This window comes from Nerophis lumbriciformis, linkage group LG09 (assembly GCF_033978685.3).
Source record: "Nerophis lumbriciformis linkage group LG09, RoL_Nlum_v2.1, whole genome shotgun sequence".
NCBI lineage: Eukaryota > Metazoa > Chordata > Actinopteri > Syngnathiformes > Syngnathidae > Nerophis > Nerophis lumbriciformis.
The window spans coordinates 53102501-53122640 of NC_084556.2; the positions used below are offsets into that span (position 1 = coordinate 53102501).

Sequence of the window (20140 nt, forward strand, 5' to 3'; positions counted from 1 at the left end):
TGCAACATGTATGTAATCATGCATGGTAGCATGTATGAAAATGCATGTTAACATATATAAGCATGTATGCAACATGTATAAGTATGTATGCAACATGTATGTAAGAATGTATGCAACATGTATAAGTATGTATGCAACATGTATGTAAGCATGTATGCAACATGTATAAGTATGTATGCAACATGTATGTAAGCATGTATGCAACATGTATGTAATCATGCATGGTAGCATGTATGAAAATGCATGTTAACATATATAAGCATGTATGCAACATGTATAAGTATGTATGCAACATGTATGTAAGCATGTATGCAACATGTATAAGTATGTATGCAACATGTATAAGCATGTATGCAACATGTATGTAAGAATGTATGCAACATGTATAAGTATGTATGCAACATGTATGTAAGCATGTATGCAACATGTATAAGTATGTATGCAACATGTATGTAAGCATGTATGCAACATGTATAAGTATGTATGCAACATGTATGTAAGCATGTATGCAACATGTATAAGTATGTATGCAACATGTATGTAAGCATGTATGCAACATGTATAAGTATGTATGCAACATGTATATAATCATGCATGGTAGCATGTATGAAAATGCATGTTAACATATATAAGCATGTATGCAACATGTATAAGTATGTATGCAACATGTATGTAAGCATGTATGCAACATGTATAAGTATGTATGCAACATGTATGTAATCATGCATGGTAGCATGTATGAAAATGCATGTTAACATATATAAGCATGTATGCAACATGTATAAGTATGTATGCAACATGTATGTAAGCATGTATGCAACATGTATAAGTATGTATGCAACATGTATAAGTATGTATGCAACATGTATGTAAGAATGTATGCAACATGTATAAGTATGTATGCAACATGTATGTAAGCATGTATGCAACATGTATAAGTATGTATGCAACATGTATGTAAGCATGTATGCAACATGTATAAGTATGTATGCAACATGTATGTAAGCATGTATGCAACATGTATAAGTATGTATGTAACATGTATGTAAGCATGTATGCAACATGTATGTAAGCATGTATGCAACATATATAAGCATGTATGCAACATGTATAAGTATGTATGCAACATGTATGTAAGCATGTATGCAACATGTATAAGTATGTATGCAACATGTATGTAAGCATGTATGCAACATGTATAAGTATGTATGCAACATGTATGTAAGCATGTATGCAACATGTATAAGTATGTATGCAACATGTATGTAAGCATGTATGCAACATGTATGTAAGCATGTATGCAACATATATAAGCATGTATGCAACATGTATAAGTATGTATGCAACATGTATGTAAGCATGTATGCAACATGTATAAGTATGTATGCAACATGTATGTAAGCATGTATGCAACATGTATAAGTACGTATGCAACATGTATAAGTATGTATGCAACATGTATGTAAGCATGTATGCAACATGTATAAGTATGTATGCAACATGTATAAGTATGTATGCAACATGTATGTAAGCATGTATGCAACATGTATAAGTATGTATGCAACATGTATAAGTATGTATGCAACATGTATGTAAGCATGTATGCAACATATATAAGCATGTATGCAACATGTTTGTTAGGATATTTGCAGCATTTATGTAATCAAGCATGGAGCATGTATATATGTTAACAATACATTCATACATGCTTACATATGTTACCATAAATTTTGCATAGATGCTTACATACATGTTGCATACATGCTTACATGTGAAACATGTATGTTAGCATGTATGCAGCATATATGCAACATGTATGTTAACATATGTAAGCATGTATGAATGTATTGTATGTAACCATATATGAAACATTAATGTTAGAATGTATGTAAGCATGTATGCAACCTGTATGTTAGTATGCATGCAAAGCTGTACACTTGATGTATGCAAGAAAGCATGTCAAGATGTATATAAACCTGTATGTGAGCATGCAGGTAAATATATACATTAGATGTATGTAGAGATGTATATAAACATGTAGGTAATAATATATGTTGAATGTATGTAAGCATGTAAGTAAAGATGTATATAAACCTGTATGTGAGCATGTAGGCAATGATGTATGTTGGATGTATGTAAACAAGTAAATGAACCTGTATGTAAGCATGTAGGTAATAATATATGTTGAATGTATGTAAAGATGTATATAAACCTGTATGTAAGCATGTAGGTAATAATATATGTTGAATGTATGTAAACATGTAAATGCACCTGTATGTAAGCATGTGGGTAATAATATATGTTGAATGTATGTAAACGTGTATGTAAAGATGTATGTGAGCATGTACTGTATGTAAAGATGTATATAAAGGTGTATGTAAGCATGTATGTAAAGATGTATATAAAGGTGTATGTAAGCATGTATGTAAAGATGTATATAAAGATGTATGTAAAGATGTATATAAAGGTGTATGTAAGCATGTATGTAAAGATGTATATAAAGGTGTATGTGAGCATGTATGTAAAGATGTATATAAAGGTGTATGTGAGTATGTAAGCATGTATGTAAATATGTATATAAAGATGTATATAAAGGTGTATGTGAGCATGTATGTATGTATGTATGTAAAGATGTATATAAAGGTGTATGTGAGTATGTATGTAAGCATGTATGTAAAGATGTATATAAAGGTGTATGTAAGCATGTATGTAAAGATGTATATAAAGGTGTATGTGAGCATTTATGTAAAGGTGTATGTGAGCATGTATGTAAAGATGTATATAAAGATGTATGTAAAGATGTATATAAAGGTGTATGTGAGCATGTACGTATGTAAAGATGTATATAAAGGTGTATGTAAAGATGTATATAAAATGTATGTAAGCATGTATGTAAAGATGTATATAAAGGTGTATGTGAGCATGTACGTATGTAAAGATGTATATAAAGGTGTATGTAAAGATGTATATAAAGGTGATGTAAAGATGTATATAAAGGTGTATGTGAGTATGTAAGTGAGCATGTATGTAAAGATGTATATAAAGGTGTATGTAAGCATGTATGTAAAGATGTATATAAACATGTATGTGAGCACGTATAGTGGATGCGAGCATGTATGTAAATATGTATATAAACGTGTATGTGGGCATGTATGGTGGATGTATGTAAGCATGTATATAAACATGTATGTCAGCATGGATGTAAAGATGTATATAAAGGTGTATGTAAGCATGTATGTAAAGATGTATATAAAGGTGTAAGTGAGCATGTATGTAAAGATGTATATAAAGGTGTATGTGAGTATGTATGTGAGCATGTATGTAAAGATGTATATAAAGGTGTATGTGAGCATGTATGTAAAGATGTATATAAAGGTGTATGTAAGCATGTATGTAAAGATGTATATAAAGGTGTATGTAAGCATGTATGTAAAGATGTATATAAAGGTGTATGTAAGCATGTATGTAAAGATGTATATAAAGATGTATGTAAAGATGTATATAAAGGTGTATGTAAGCATGTATGTAAAGATGTATATAAAGGTGTATGTGAGCATGTATGTAAAGATGTATATAAAGGTGTATGTGAGTATGTAAGCATGTATGTAAATATGTATATAAAGGTGTATGTGAGCATGTATGTATGTATGTAAAGATGTATATAAAGGTGTATGTGAGTATGTATGTAAGCATGTATGTAAAGATGTATATAAAGGTGTATGTAAGCATGTATGTAAAGATGTATATAAAGGTGTATGTGAGCATTTATGTAAAGGTGTATGTGAGCATGTATGTAAAGATGTATATAAAGATGTATGTAAAGATGTATGTAAGCATGTATGTAAAGATGTATATAAAGGTGTATGTAAGCATGTATGTAAAGATGTATATAAAGGTGTATGTAAGCATGTATGTAAAGATGTATATAAAGGTGTATGTGAGCATGTATGTAAAGATGTATATAAAGGTCTATGTAAGCATGTATGTAAAGATGTATATAAAGGTGTATGTAAGCATGTATATAAAGATGTTTGTAAGCATGTATGTAAAGATGTATATAAAGGTGTATGTAAGCATGTATATAAAGATGTATGTAAGCATGTATGTAAAGATGTATATAAAGGTGTATATAAGCATGTATGTAAAGATGTACGTATATAAAGGTGTATGCAAGCATGTATGTAAAGATGTACGTATATAAAGGTGTATGTAAGCATGTATGTAAAGATGTATATAAAAGTGTATGTGAGCATGTATGTGAAGATGTATATAAAGGTGTATGTGAGCATGTATGTAAAGATGTATATAAAGGTGTATGTAAGCATGTATGTAAAGATGTATATAAAGGTGTATGTAAGCATGTATGTAAAGATGTATATAAAGGTGTATGTAAGCATGTATGTAAAGATGTATATAAAGGTGTATGTAAGCATGTATGTAAAGATGTATATAAAGGTGTAACTAAGCATGTATGTAAAGATGTATATAAAGGTGTATGTAAGCATGTATGTAAAGATGTATATAAAGGTGTACGTAAGCATGTATGTAAAGATGTATATAAAGGTGTATGTAAGCATGTATGTAAAGATGTATATAAAGATGTATGTGAGCATGTATGTAAAGATGTATATAAAGGTCTATGTAAGCATGTATGTAAAGATGTATATAAAGGTGTATGTAAGCATGTATGTAAAGATGTATATAAAGGTGTATGTAAGCATGTATGTAAAGATGTATATAAAGGTGTATGTGAGCATGTATGTAAAGATGTATATAAAGGTCTATGTAAGCATGTATGTAAAGATGTATATAAAGGTGTATGTAAGCATGTATATAAAGATGTTTGTAAGCATGTATGTAAAGATGTATATAAAGGTGTATGTAAGCATGTATATAAAGATGTATGTAAGCATGTATGTAAAGATGTATATAAAGGTGTATATAAGCATGTATGTAAAGATGTACGTATATAAAGGTGTATGCAAGCATGTATGTAAAGATGTACGTATATAAAGGTGTATGTAAGCATGTATGTAAAGATGTATATAAAAGTGTATGTGAGCATGTATGTGAAGATGTATATAAAGGTGTATGTGAGCATGTATGTAAAGATGTATATAAAGGTGTATGTAAGCATGTATGTAAAGATGTATATAAAGGTGTATGTAAGCATGTATGTAAAGATGTATATAAAGGTGTATGTAAGCATGTATGTAAAGATGTATATAAAGGTGTATGTAAGCATGTATGTAAAGATGTATATAAAGGTGTAACTAAGCATGTATGTAAAGATGTATATAAAGGTGTATGTAAGCATGTATGTAAAGATGTATATAAAGGTGTACGTAAGCATGTATGTAAAGATGTATATAAAGGTGTATGTAAGCATGTATGTAAAGATGTATATAAAGATGTATGTGAGCATGTATGTAAAGATGTATATAAAGGTGTATGTAAGCATGTATGTAAAGATGTATATAAAGGTGTATGTAAGCATGTATGTAAAGATGTATATAAAGGTGTATGTGAGCATGTATGTAAAGATGTATATAAAGGTGTATGTAAGCATGTATGTAAAGATGTATATAAAGGTGTATGTGAGCATGTATGTAAAGATGTATATAAAGGTGTATGTGAGCATGTATGTAAAGATGTATATAAAGGTGTATGTGAGCATGTATGTAAAGATGTACATAAAGGTGTATGTAAGCATGTATGTAAAAATGTATATAAAGGTGTATGTAAGCATGTATGTAAAGATGTATATAAAGGTGTATGTAAGCATGTATGTAAAGATGTATATAAAGGTGTATGTGAGCATGTATGTAAAGATGTCTATAAAGATGTATGTAAGCATGTATGTAAAGATGTATATAAAGGTGTATGTAAGCATGTATGTAAAGATGTCTATAAAGGTGTATGTAAGCATGTATGTAAAGATGTATATAAAGGTGTATGTAAGCATGTATGTAAATATGTATATAAAGGTGTATGTAAGCATGTATGTAAAGATGTATATAAAGGTGTATGTAAGCATGTATGTAAAGATGTATATAAAGGTGTATGTGAGCATGTATGTAAAGATGTATATAAAGGTGTATGTAAGCATGTATGTAAAGATGTATATAAAGGTGTATGTGAGCATGTATGTAAAGATGTATATAAAGGTGTATGTGAGCATGTATGTAAAGATGTATATAAAGGTGTATGTGAGCATGTATGTAAAGATGTATATAAAGGTGTATGTAAGCATGTATGTAAAGATGTATATAAAGGTGTATGTAAGCATGTATGTAAAGATGTATATAAAGGTGTATGTAAGCATGTATGTAAAGATGTATATAAAGGTGTAACTAAGCATGTATGTAAAGATGTATATAAAGGTGTATGTAAGCATGTATGTAAAGATGTATATAAAGGTGTACGTAAGCATGTATGTAAAGATGTATATAAAGGTGTATGTAAGCATGTATGTAAAGATGTATATAAAGATGTATGTGAGCATGTATGTAAAGATGTATATAAAGGTCTATGTAAGCATGTATGTAAAGATGTATATAAAGGTGTATGTAAGCATGTATGTAAAGATGTATATAAAGGTGTATGTAAGCATGTATGTAAAGATGTATATAAAGGTGTATGTGAGCATGTATGTAAAGATGTATATAAAGGTCTATGTAAGCATGTATGTAAAGATGTATATAAAGGTGTATGTAAGCATGTATATAAAGATGTTTGTAAGCATGTATGTAAAGATGTATATAAAGGTGTATGTAAGCATGTATATAAAGATGTATGTAAAGATGTATATAAAGGTGTATATAAGCATGTATGTAAAGATGTACGTATATAAAGGTGTATGCAAGCATGTATGTAAAGATGTACGTATATAAAGGTGTATGTAAGCATGTATGTAAAGATGTATATAAAAGTGTATGTGAGCATGTATGTGAAGATGTATATAAAGGTGTATGTGAGCATGTATGTAAAGATGTATATAAAGGTGTATGTAAGCATGTATGTAAAGATGTATATAAAGGTGTATGTAAGCATGTATGTAAAGATGTATATAAAGGTGTATGTAAGCATGTATGTAAAGATGTATATAAAGGTGTATGTAAGCATGTATGTAAAGATGTATATAAAGGTGTAACTAAGCATGTATGTAAAGATGTATATAAAGGTGTATGTAAGCATGTATGTAAAGATGTATATAAAGGTGTACGTAAGCATGTATGTAAAGATGTATATAAAGGTGTATGTAAGCATGTATGTAAAGATGTATATAAAGATGTATGTGAGCATGTATGTAAAGATGTATATAAAGGTCTATGTAAGCATGTATGTAAAGATGTATATAAAGGTGTATGTAAGCATGTATGTAAAGATGTATATAAAGGTGTATGTGAGCATGTATGTAAAGATGTATATAAAGGTGTATGTAAGCATGTATGTAAAGATGTATATAAAGGTGTATGTGAGCATGTATGTAAAGATGTATATAAAGGTGTATGTGAGCATGTATGTAAAGATGTATATAAAGGTGTATGTGAGCATGTATGTAAAGATGTACATAAAGGTGTATGTAAGCATGTATGTAAAAATGTATATAAAGGTGTATGTAAGCATGTATGTAAAGATGTATATAAAGGTGTATGTAAGCATGTATGTAAAGATGTATATAAAGGTGTATGTGAGCATGTATGTAAAGATGTCTATAAAGATGTATGTAAGCATGTATGTAAAGATGTATATAAAGGTGTATGTAAGCATGTATGTAAAGATGTCTATAAAGGTGTATGTAAGCATGTATGTAAAGATGTATATAAAGGTGTATGTAAGCATGTATGTAAATATGTATATAAAGGTGTATGTAAGCATGTATGTAAAGATGTATATAAAGGTGTATGTAAGCATGTATGTAAAGATGTATATAAAGGTGTATGTGAGCATGTATGTAAAGATGTATATAAAGGTGTATGTAAGCATGTATGTAAAGATGTATATAAAGGTGTATGTGAGCATGTATGTAAAGATGTATATAAAGGTGTATGTGAGCATGTATGTAAAGGTGTATGTGAGCATGTATGTAAAGGTGTATGTGAGCATGTATATAAAGGTGTATGTGAGCATGTATGTTGTGTGATTACCTGGGGAACCATTTGGCGTGTTCCACCCAGGGATCATCTCCAGACTCCCAGCATCGCAGTCCTCCATCGCAGCAGAAGCACTTGACGTCATCATTGCGACCTGAGCCACAGGAGAGGAGAAGAGAAGACATGAGATGACATGAGATGACATGAGATGACATGAGATGACATGAGATGACATGCGACCTGAGCCACAGGAGAGGAGAGGAGAGGAGAAGACGTCGTCTCTCATGCAACAATCTTTGATGGACTGCGGGTCGTCACTCACCCACGTAGTAGAAGCCGGCCTTGGCCAGCTGTTCCGGTCTGACGGGGATGCGAGCGGGCCAGTTGACGAAGGTGAGCAGCCTCTCCTCGTTCTGCTGCATGGCGGGGTTGGACACGTTGTTGAGGGCCAGTTGGGAGGCAGGGGCCCCCGCCAGAGACACGTTGTCGGCGCGGTCGCCTCGCACGAAGCGGCAGTTGGGGTAGTGCCTCTGGTGCTCGCACGCCGCGCGGTCACCCGGCTCCCAGTTACTCAGCTGCCAGGACCAGACACAACATTGGACATGACCTCACACGGCGCCGGCACGGCTGTGAAGACGCACCTGTCCGCCGCAGCTGAAGCAGCCCACGCGGTCGCCCGGGCCCAGGTAGCAGAAGCCGGCCTTGGCGAGTTCGGCGGGGGTGATGATGGTCAGCGACCACCCGCGGAAGGAGTCCAGGCGGTCCTGCTCGCGCCGCATGGCGGGGTTGTGGCAGGTGGGCCTTTGGTGGGACATGTCCTCCACGCCACGCGAGCTCAGCGGACTGGACGGGGGCGGGGCTGAGAAGCTCATGTTCAGATAGGCCGCTGGCTCCTCCCCTTGACCTGCCACTCCGGGGTTGGGAGCAGCCGAGCCTGGACCAGGAATCTGGGGGGGGAGAAAACAACATGATATATGATTTCAAAAATAAACAGTAAGTACAAATATATATAGTAGAGATGCGCGGATAGGCAATTATTTCATCCGCAACCGCATCACAAAAGTCGTCAACCATCCGCATCCACCCGAACTAACATTTAATCAAAACCGCACCCGCCCACACCCGCCCGTTGTTATATATCTAATATAGACGATGCAAGCTTTTGCCTGTTAAAGAAAGGAGACTGATCCAATGCAGCAGAGACATTGAATGCGTGCCACGCTGTCACGGCCCAGACGCACACTAGTGCGCAATCATCTGGGAGCCGCGCTGAGCGCACCGGCCTCCAAGCGCGCTCGCGCCACTCAAACTGCTGCAGGCAGCTGCGTTCTATCTTGTTTTAACATCCTGTGGCACTCTTCTGGAATCACGGCGGACGAAACTGCTCATGCTCAGGGTGTTTGTGGAGGTTCGGAGTTTTGCACAAATGTGATGCACCATGTTAGATGTCCCGGTTTTGTGACTGTCGTAGACATAATCAGCGTCGCAGCTCTTGCAAATCACGTAGCCAGCATTACTATCATCCTGATTTACAACCTCATAAAAACGAGTCCACGCTGAACTTTTCTGGCCTTTTTTCCCCCTGGTCTTTAGTATTCCCTTTTTTAGTTTGTCGCGTACCACGTTTGCTGCCGGCGTTGCCATCTCTTTTTTTTTCTTCTTCTTCTGTTGTGGCATATGCTGCAGGTGCCTGCTCGTTTTTCGTATGTGGGTAACAACATTTAACTATGTATATATATTTACCAATTGGTTTAACTGCCACCCGCCTGAATCTATTTAAAATCTAATTTTTTTTTATTTCAACCGCCCGACCCGATCCGCGGATAAAATCTTTTTTTTTTTTTATTTCAACCTCCCGACCCGCGGATAATCCGCGGACTCCGCGGTTGTGTCCGCAAACCGCGCATCTCTAATATATACCGTATTTTTCTGACTATAAGTCGCAGTTTTTTCCAATGCGACTTACATGTTTTTTTTTTCTTTATTATGCATTTTCAGCAGGTGCGACTTATACTCCGGTGCGACTTATACTCCGAAAAATGCGGTGTGTGTATATATATATATATATATATATATATATATATATATATATATATATTTGTATATATATAGCCGGGGTTACTGTGGTTCATCCGTTAGACAGTGCTCAATACCAGAATATCGTTACAATATACAAGCCTGTTTTGCAGGTTTCCCTGCTCCCCTTGAAGAGCAAGGAAACCTGCAAAACAGGCTTGAAGGGATAAAGTAGCCTCCATGTTTTATATACAAATATATATATATATATATATTGAAGGAGGAGATATATACATATGATTGTAAGATACATCCTCAGATGCACTGGGACACATCCTCAGTGATGTGCCTGAGATCACCGGGGGTTTCGGGTCTTTCAACATCATACCCCCTCCCTCAGGTGACCCAGCCAGGGTTGATCAGACCCCGGCTTGTGTCCCAGTAGCATTGGCTTACAGTTCGCTCCTCCTGATCCAAAGCCATCTAGAGGCTCTCTCTGCTGCCTCCATTGTGGTCTTGATGGCCTTCCTTTTTGCATCACCTGTGATGCCAAGTAGTGTGAACACCTTGCACAGTGAGCGGCCAGCAAAGCCTCCACACCCCACTTCAATGGGCTCACAGCGTGCCTTCCAGCCTCCTCTGCAACATTGCTCGACTAGCTCCTGGTACATTGACCGCTTCCGCTCGTTTGCCTCCTCTATGCGATCCTCTATGCGATCCTCCCAAGGAACTGTCAGCTCTATCAGTAGCACCTGCCGTGAAGATACTGATGTAAGCAAGATGTCTGGCCTCAACAAAGTTGTTGTGACATAGTCTGGAATCTTGAGCTGCTTGCCCAAGTCCACTCGAAGATCCCAGTCCAATGCTGAGGTGAGGAGCCCGACTGCTGGTTTGGGCTGTGACTGTGGCTGCTCTCCAGCCCTGACAAAGGCAATTCTCCTCTTGCCAAGTTGTTGCTTGCTGTTGTTGTTTTTGGCCACGGCTTTAGCTATGGCTTCAGCAACGGTCTTCAGCACTTGGTCGTGCCGCCAGCGGTAGCGGCCCTCCCCCAGAGCTTTAGAACAGAATAATTTTGATCGTTCCCAGAACCCCCTCACCCTTACAATTGCCAACGTGGATTTCATACCTACCGTATTTTCCGCACTATAAGGCGCACCTAAAAACCACAAATTTTCTCAAAAGCTAACAGTGCGCCTTATAACCCGGTGCGCTTTATTACGATTAATTTTCATAAAGTTTCGATCTCGCAACTTCGGTAAACAGCCGCCATCTTTTTTCCCGGTAGAACAGGAAGCGCTTCTTCTTCTACGCAAGCAACCGCCAAGGAAAGCACCCGCCCCCATAGAACAGGAAGCGCTTCACCCGCCCCCGGAAGAAGAAGAAAAAACGCGCGGATATCACCGTACGTTTCATTTCCTGTTTACATCTGTAAAGACCACAAAATGGCTCCTACTACGCGACAAGGATCCGGATCATAAAAAGACGCAATCTCTCCATCCGCACACGGATTACTACCGTATTTCACAGCAACTGATATTCCTGTGAACTGCACTGTGGAACGGGAGCACGTACGGTGAATATTCGCACCACAGGGAATGAGGAGTCATCCTTCACTGTGGTTCTAGCTTGCCATGCTAACTTCCACCCATCCAAAAGAGACCTTTCCAGCCGGCGTCATCATAAAAGCTAACTCGAAGGGATGGATGGATGAAGAAAAGATGAGCGAGTGGTTAAGGGAAGTTTACGCGAAGAGGCCGGGTGGCTTTTTTCACACAGCTCCGAAGGCGAACACACCTTCACTAAGACGGGCAGATAGCGCCGGTCGACATACGCCAACATCTGCCAGTGGATCGTAAATGCCTGGGCAGATAGTTTCGGTCACAACTGTGGTCCGAGCTTTCCGGAAGGCAGGATTCACAGAACTGCTGCACAACAACAGCGACACTGAATCCGATGACTTCGACGAGGCGGAGCCGGCCATTTTTGGATCCCACGCTTGCGCAACTTTTCAATTCGGACACCGAAGACGAAGAATTCGAAGGATTTACGAATGAAGAATAACTTCAGAAGGTGAGCGCTATGTTTATCTTGTGTGTTGTGACATTAACGTTCGAGCAACATTATGTTGCTATTTATTGCTCTACACCATTTTGAATTTTACTATGTTTGTGATTGCACATTTGCGTACATTTTGGGACAGAGTTGTTAGAACGCTGGTTTTCAATATATTATTAAAGTTTGACTGAACTATCTGACTGTTTTTTTGACATTCACTTTAGCGCAGCGTTTTTTTTGACATTCACTTTAGCGCAGCGTAGGCGCGGCTTATAGTCCGGGGCGGCTTATTGGTGGACAAAATTATGAAATATGTAATTCATAGAAGGTGCGGCTAATAATCCGGTGCGCCTTATAGTGCGGAAAATACGGTAGTCCCTTTTATGTTGTTTTGGGGGTTGACCAGACTGGGACAGACCCTAAAGGGATTATTAAAATCAATGTCCTTGAGAGGGTGTTAACTACCTCTACACCCTCTGTAGCACCTAAAGTGCCACTCCACCTCGGTGATGTTTCAAAGGCTCTCACATCTGTGTATACTACCGTATTTTCCGCACTATAAGGCGCACCTAAAAACCACAAATTTTCTCAAAAGCTGACAGTGCGCCTTATAACCCGGTGCGCTTTATATATGGATAAATATTAAGATTCATTTTCATAAAGTTTAGGTCTCGCAACTTCGGTAAACAGCCGCCATCTTTTTTCCCCGTAGAAGAAGCGCGCGGTGCATGCTGGGATATGTGACGTTTCATTTCCATTTGTGTGTTTATGTAAAGACCCCAAAATGGCTCCTATTAAGTGTGTTGTCTGTCTAATTATAAATAATGCAGACGAGGCGTGTTAACTGAGTTCTCAACGTTTACTCACAGCGTGCTCATAACCACATTCTAACTGCCAGCATACAACAACGCTTCTCAGGGCTACCGCGCATGCTCGTAACTATCGTTGCATGCTGGGTAGTGTAGTTGTTATATTTGCTAGCTCATAACATCACATTAAGAGACACGCTTACGCGCTTAATTCAATACTCGCCGTCATTCCGGGTGGATTGACAAAAGACCTCCAGCCGCTAGATATTGGTGTCAACAGGGCATTCGAAGCTAGACTGCTAACTGCGTGGGAACAGTGGATGACAGAAGGCGAACACTCGTGACGTTCACCAAGACAGGGAGGCAGGGAGACAGCGCCAGACGACATTTTGGATCCCACATTCGCCCAACTTTTCAATTCGGACAACGAAGGAGAAGAATTCGAGGGATTTATGAATGAAGAATAACTTCAGAAAGTGAGCGTTATGTTTATTTTGTGTGTTGTGACATTAACGTTCGAGCAACATTATGTTGCTATTGCTCTGCACTATTTTGAATTTTACTATGTTTGTGATTGCACATTTGCGTACATTTTGGGAGTGAACAGAGTTGTTAGAACGCTGGTTTTTAATATATTATTAAAGTTTGACTGACCTATCTGACTGGTTTTTTTGACATTCCTTTAGCGCAGTTAGATGCGGCTTACAACACGGGGCGGCTTATAGGTGGACAAAGTTTTGAAATATGCCGTTCATTGAAGGCGCGGCTTTTAACCCAGGGCGCCTTATGGTGCGGAAAATACGGTAATGTCATCACCACCGAAGACCTGGTAACTTTGACCATAGGAGCGGGTGCAGGCAACCTGTGGCTCAGGTGGATGACTAGCCTGGCCAAGAGCCAGGACCTGGGTGACTGTGTTGCTTGTTCCGCTGGACGTCCCTTTACCCACACTTACCCCGCCCCTTTTAAGTTGACCGAGGAAGAACTGGTCCTAACGCAACTATATATGTATATATATATACCGTATTTTCCGCACTATAAGCCGCCCTGGGTTATTAGCCGCACCTTCAATGAACGGCATATTTCAAAACTTTGTTCACCTATAAGCCGCCCCGGGTTATAAGCCGCGCCTACGCTGCGCTAAAGGGAATGTCAAAAAAACAGTCAGATAGGTCAGTCAAACTTTAATAATATATTACAAACCAGCGTTCTAACAACTCTGTTCACCCCCAAAATGTAATGTGCAAATGTGCAATCACAAAAATAGTAACACTCAAATTAGTGCAGAGCAATAGCAACATCAATAACTCAACGTTGCTCGAACGTTAATGTCACACAACACACAAAATAAACATTTAAAGCTCACTTTCTGAAATTATTCCTCATCCATAAATCCCTTGAATTCTTCTTCAGTGTCTGAATTAAAAAGTTGGGCGAATACGGCATCCAAAATGGCCGGCTCCGTCTCGTCGAAGTCATCAGAGTCAATGTCGCTGTTGTTGTCCAGCAGTTCCATGAATCCTGCCTTCCGGAAAGCTCGGACCACAGTTGAGACCGATATATCCGGCCAGGCATTTACAATCCACTGGCAGATGTTGGCGTATGTCGTCCGGCGCTGTCTCCCTGTCTTAGTGGCGCAGGTCATCTTGTTGCTTCCTCTACCTACGCACCATTGATGTTCAATTCTCTTGCTGCTGCTCTATTTCCGTGTTCTACTGCGTGACTTATTGCCTTGAGTTTGAATTCTGCGTTGTACGCGTGCCTCTTAATAGGAGCCATTTTGTGGTCTTTACAGATGTAAACACACAAATGAAATGAAACGTAATATCCGCGCGCTTCTTCTTCTACGGGGGCGGGTGCTTACCTTGGTGGTTGCTTACAGTAGAAGAAGAAGCGCTTCCTGTTCTATGGGGGCGGGTGCTTACCTTGGCGGTTGCTTACCGTAGAAGAAGAAGCGCTTCCTCTTCTACGGGGAAAAAAGATGGCGGCTGTTTACCGTAGTTGCGAGACCTAAACTTTATGAAAATGAATATTAATATTAATCCATATATAAAGCGCACCGGGTTATAAGCCGCACTGTCAGCTTTTGAGAAAATGTGTGGTTTTTAGGTGCGACTAATAGTGCGGAAAATACGGTATATATATATCAGAGCTGCAGCTATCGAATACTTTAGTAATAGAGTATCGTACTTTTCAGACTATAAGTCGCAGTTTTTTCCATAGTTTGGCCGGGGGTGCGACTTATACTCAGGAGCGACTTATGTGTGACATTATTAACACATTAGCGTAAAATATCAAATAATATTTTTTATCTCATTCACGTAAGAGACTAGACGTATAAGATTTCATGGGATTTAGCGATTAGGAGTGACAGATTGTTTGGTAAACGTATAGCATGTTCTATATGTTATAGTTATTTGAATGACTCTTACCATAATATGTTACGTTAACATACCAGTTGGTTATTTATGCCTCATATAACGTACACTTATTCAGCCTGTTGTTCACTATTCTTTATTTATTTTAAATTGCCTTTCAAATGTCTATTCTTGGTATTTTTTCCCCAAAAAATGCGACTTATACTCCAGTGCGACTTATGTTTTTTTCCTTCTTTATTTTGCATTTTCGGCCGGTGCGACTTATACTCCGGAGTGACTTATACTCCGGAGCGACTTATAGTCCGAAAAATACGGTACCGAAAAGTATCAAAATACATTTTGGTACCAGTACTAAAATTTTGGTATCCAGACAACCCTAATATTGACAAAATAATAGGTAGATAAATGACACAATATGCTACTGCATACGTCAGCAGACTAATTAGGAGTCTTTTGTTTGTTTACATACTACTAAAAGACAAGTTAAGGACAAAATTGCAATACATTTGTCTAATGTACGATAAGATTTTTTGTTAAAATAACGCCAATAATGCCATTCTTTGTGGTCCTCTTTATTTAGAAAAGTATCAAAAAGTACCCAAAACTATCGAAATACATTTTGGTACCAGTACTAAAATATTGGTATCGGGACAACACTAATTTTAACAAAATAATAGGTAGATAAATGAGACAATATGTTACTGCATACGTCAGCAGAGTAATTAGGAGTCTTTTGTTTGTTTACATACTACTAAAAGACAAGTTTTCTAGTATGTTTACTATTTTAATTAAGGACAAAATTGCAATAAGAAACATATGTTTAATGTACCATAAGATTTTTTGTTCAAATAAAGCCAATAATGCCATTCTTTCTGGTCCCCTTTATTTAGAAAAGTACCGAAAAACATTTTGGTACCAGTACTAAAATATTGGTAACGAGACAACCCTAATATTGACAAAATAATAGGTAGATAAATGAGACAATATGTTACTGCATACGTCAGCAGACTAATTAGGAGTCTTTTGTTTGTTTACATACTACTAAAAGACAAGTTATCTACCGTATTTTCCGCACTATAAGGCGCACCTAAAAACGTCAAATTTTCTCAAAAGCTGACAGTGCGCCTTATAACCCGGTGCGCTTTATATATGGATTAATATTAAGATTCATTTTCATAAAGTTTCGGTCTCGTAACTACGGTAAACAGCCGCCATCTTTTTTCCCGGTAGAACAGGAAGCGCTTCTTCTTCTACGCAAGCAACCGCCAAGGTAAGCACCCGCCCCCATAGAACAGGAAGCGCTTCTTCTACTGTAAGCAACCACCCGCCCGCGTAGAAGAAGAAAAAGCGCGCGGATATTACCGCACGTTTCATTTCCTTTGTGTGTTTACATCTGTAAAGACCACAAAATGGCTCCTACTAAGCGACAGGGATCCGGTTCATGAAAAGACGCAATCTCTCCATCCGCACACGGATTACTATTTCACAGCAACTGATATTCCTGTGAACCGCACTGTGGATACAACGGGAGCACGTACGGTGAATATTCGCACCACAGGGAATGAGAAGTCATCCTTCACTGTGGTTCTAGCTTGCCATGCTAATGGCCAGAAACTTCCACCCATGGTGATATTCAAAAGGAAGACCTTGCCAAAAGAGACCTTTCCAGCCGGCGTCATCATAAAAGCTAACTCGAAGGGATGGATGAAGAAAAGATGAGCGAGTGGTTAAGGTAAGTTTAAGTTTACGCGAAGAGGCCGGGTGGCTTTTTTCACGCAGCTTCGTCCATGTTGATATACGATTCCATGCGCGCCCACATCACGCTGGTTTTTAATATATTATTAAAGTTTGACTGACCTATTTGACCGTTTTTTTGACATTCCTTTAGCGCAGTTAGATGCGGCTTACAACACGGGGCGGCTTATAGGTGGACAAAGTTTTGAAATATGCCGTTCATTGAAGGCGCGGCTTATAACCCAGGGCGCCTTATGGTGCGGAAAATACGGTAGTATGTTTACTATTTTATTTAATGACTAAATTGTTCTTCGATTGCAATAAGAAACATATGTTTAATGTACCGCAAGGTTTTTTGTTAAAATAAAGCCAATAATTCAATTTTTTGTGGTCCCCTTTATTTAGAAAAGTACCGAAAAGTATCGAAATACATTTTGGTACCGGTACTAAAATATTGGTATCCAGACAACCCTAATATTGACAAAATAATAGAATGATAAATGACACAATATGTTACTGCATACGTCAGCAGACAAATTAGGAGTCTTCGTTTGTTTACTTACTACCAAAAGACAAGTTGTCTAGTATGTTCACTATTTTATTTAATGACAAAGTTACAATAAGAAACATATGTCTAATGTACCATAAGATTTTTTGTTAAAATAAAGCCAATAATGCCATTCTTTCTGGTCCCCTTTATTTAGAAAAGTATGGAAAAGTACTGAAAACTATCAAAATACATTTTGGTACTAGTACTAAAATATTGGTATCGGGACAACACTAATTTTAACAAAATAATAGGTGTATAAATGACACAATATGTTACTGCATACGTCAGCAGACTAATTAGGAGTCTTTGTTTGTTTACTTACTACTAAAAGACAAGTTGTCCAGTATGTTCACTATTTTATTTAAGGACAAAGTTGCAATAAGAAACATATGCTTAATGTACCATAAGATTTTTTGTTAAAATAAAGCCAATAATGGCATTCTTTCTGTTTCCCTTTATTTAGAAAAGTATGGAAAAGTACTGAAAACTATCAAAATACATTTTGGTACCAGTACTAAAATATTGGTATCGGGACAACACTAATTTTGACAAATTAATAGGTAGATAAATGAGACAATATGTTACTGCATACGTCAGCAGACTAATTAGGAGTCTTTTGTTTGTTTACTTACTGCTAAAAGACAAGTTGTCTAGTATGTTCACCATTTAATTTCATGACAACATTCTTTGATTGCAACAAGAAACCATATATTTAATGTATCATACGATTTTCTGGTTAAATAAAGCCAATAAAAATTTTGTGGTCCCCTTTATTTTGAAAAATATCAAAAAACATTTTGGTACTGGTACCGAAACTAAAATATTGATATCAATGACGAGCATTTTAGTAATTGTGAAAAAATATGCACGCTAGCCTGTGGTGTTCTTGTTTCATTTGTTTGGTTTTAAACAAAATAACCGTGAGCAAGTTGCAAAAAAATAATTGATTGGTAAATAAGGTTTTTCCATCTTACCGGGACGGCGGGCGCGACGCGTAGCGGGGAGAAGGCGGAGTGCGAGGAGGACAGCAGGTTGGCGGTGGACGGGAGGCTCTGGACGAAGGAGCAGGAAGGCGACAGCTGGCGGTGTTTCTCGACGGGACAGTCGCCGGCCAGCCAGCCCTCGGCCGTCACGTTGCAGCGGAAACACTGCACGCGGTCGCCCACGCCCGTGTAGAACCACCCGGCTCGGGCCAGGCTGCGCTCCGTGACGGCGCTCGCCGGGAAACGGGCGAAGGTGGAGATGCGGAAAAGCTCTGCGGACGGAAGAACGCGTCAGAAGGTTGCGAAAAAGAAAAAACAAAGTGTGGATAAATACCCGAAGAGTTGTCGTACTGCAGGTCCGGCGGTGGGCCGTTACGACACAGACCGAGCAGGAACGGGTTGTTTTTCAGCTGAACAAGAGTCTCCATTTGTTTAGGGGGGGGAGGAGATGCCCACCGGGGGAGGGGGGGGGGAGATGTTTGAGATGTTTCACGCTCTCACCCACAAAGCAGATTAGAAAACAGTCAAAGTGAAACTAAAAAGAATCAAAACGGGTTATAGAAATAGCATTTAAAATTGGAACTGCACCTTTTTTGGAATTTTGCCTATTGTTCACAATCATGAGACAAGAAGACAAAAGTTCTTTTTTTTTTTTGCATTCTAACATGCAAAAATGGTCTTGTTCTTGGTGACTAGCAATGCAGCTAATAGGAGCAAATAATTCTACCTCTAAATCACTTTAAAAATGCATTCAAATAGCGTCATTTACGTTCTGTAGCCTGTATAATAACCAAACTGTAGCAACATTGTTATTAAAAGAGAAAACACTCTTTTTCTAGCATAGTAACACATCGACAGGCTACGGTATTAGCCGTAAAAGCTAACTACGGAAAGAGATAAGCGAGCGCGGCTAGCTATGTACTGTAGTTGTTGCTGCGTGTATCATGATCAATAATAAAGTGTGACTCACTCGATGGACAGTTATCCGTTTGGTCCAGCTGGACAGAGAGGTTTTTTTTTTCAGTTTATTTGGGTAAGCACTCCATTTATGTCGAAATTGCATGGCTTTAAATTCCACATTTTGCAGGTTCGAGTCACGTTCACCTCAACTCTCTCGGGCTTTTGTCCGCTCCGACGTCTCACTCTTCTTTCTTGCTCACTTCTAGAAGCGCTAGCTCATTTTCAGTATCTTCAGCTTCAAAAAAGATAAGGTTGTGAATCCCCATTTGTCCAAAAATAGTCGTCTTTGTTGTCTGTTACAAAGTCTGCCGTGGTTAGAGAAAACAGGCGTTTGTTTTGGGAAGTTGGAACACAATTTTGTTGTCAGAAGTCAGAAGTGTGCTGCTATGAAAACAGAACAGAAATCAAGGAATTAGTTCCGGCAATGACTAAAATGACCAAATTAGGGTACATATTGTACATATTACATATTGTTATGAGGGGTCTGTTACTACATATATATATACTTGCAGTGTGTATTTTGTACAAATTGTACATTTATTGTTATGAAGGTGCCTGT

At 37.9% G+C, this 20140-nt stretch overlaps 1 protein-coding gene across 1 annotated transcript in view; it reads right to left on the minus strand.

Annotated features, from left to right (window-relative positions):
* birc2 (baculoviral IAP repeat containing 2) overlaps nt 1–19930 on the minus strand; it is a 23553-nt gene extending 3623 nt beyond the window's left edge. The window contains exons 1-5 of the mRNA XM_061962873.2: nt 18956–19930; nt 18613–18893; nt 8738–9043; nt 8419–8671; nt 8151–8250 (exon numbers count right to left, since the gene is read on the minus strand). Coding sequence (XP_061818857.1) covers nt 8151–8250; nt 8419–8671; nt 8738–9043; nt 18613–18893; nt 18956–19049 — 1034 coding nt within the window. The 5' untranslated portion in view covers nt 19050–19930. The remainder of the gene's footprint in view (nt 1–8150; nt 8251–8418; nt 8672–8737; nt 9044–18612; nt 18894–18955) is intronic.
* Between the last annotated feature and the right edge of the window lie 210 nt (nt 19931–20140).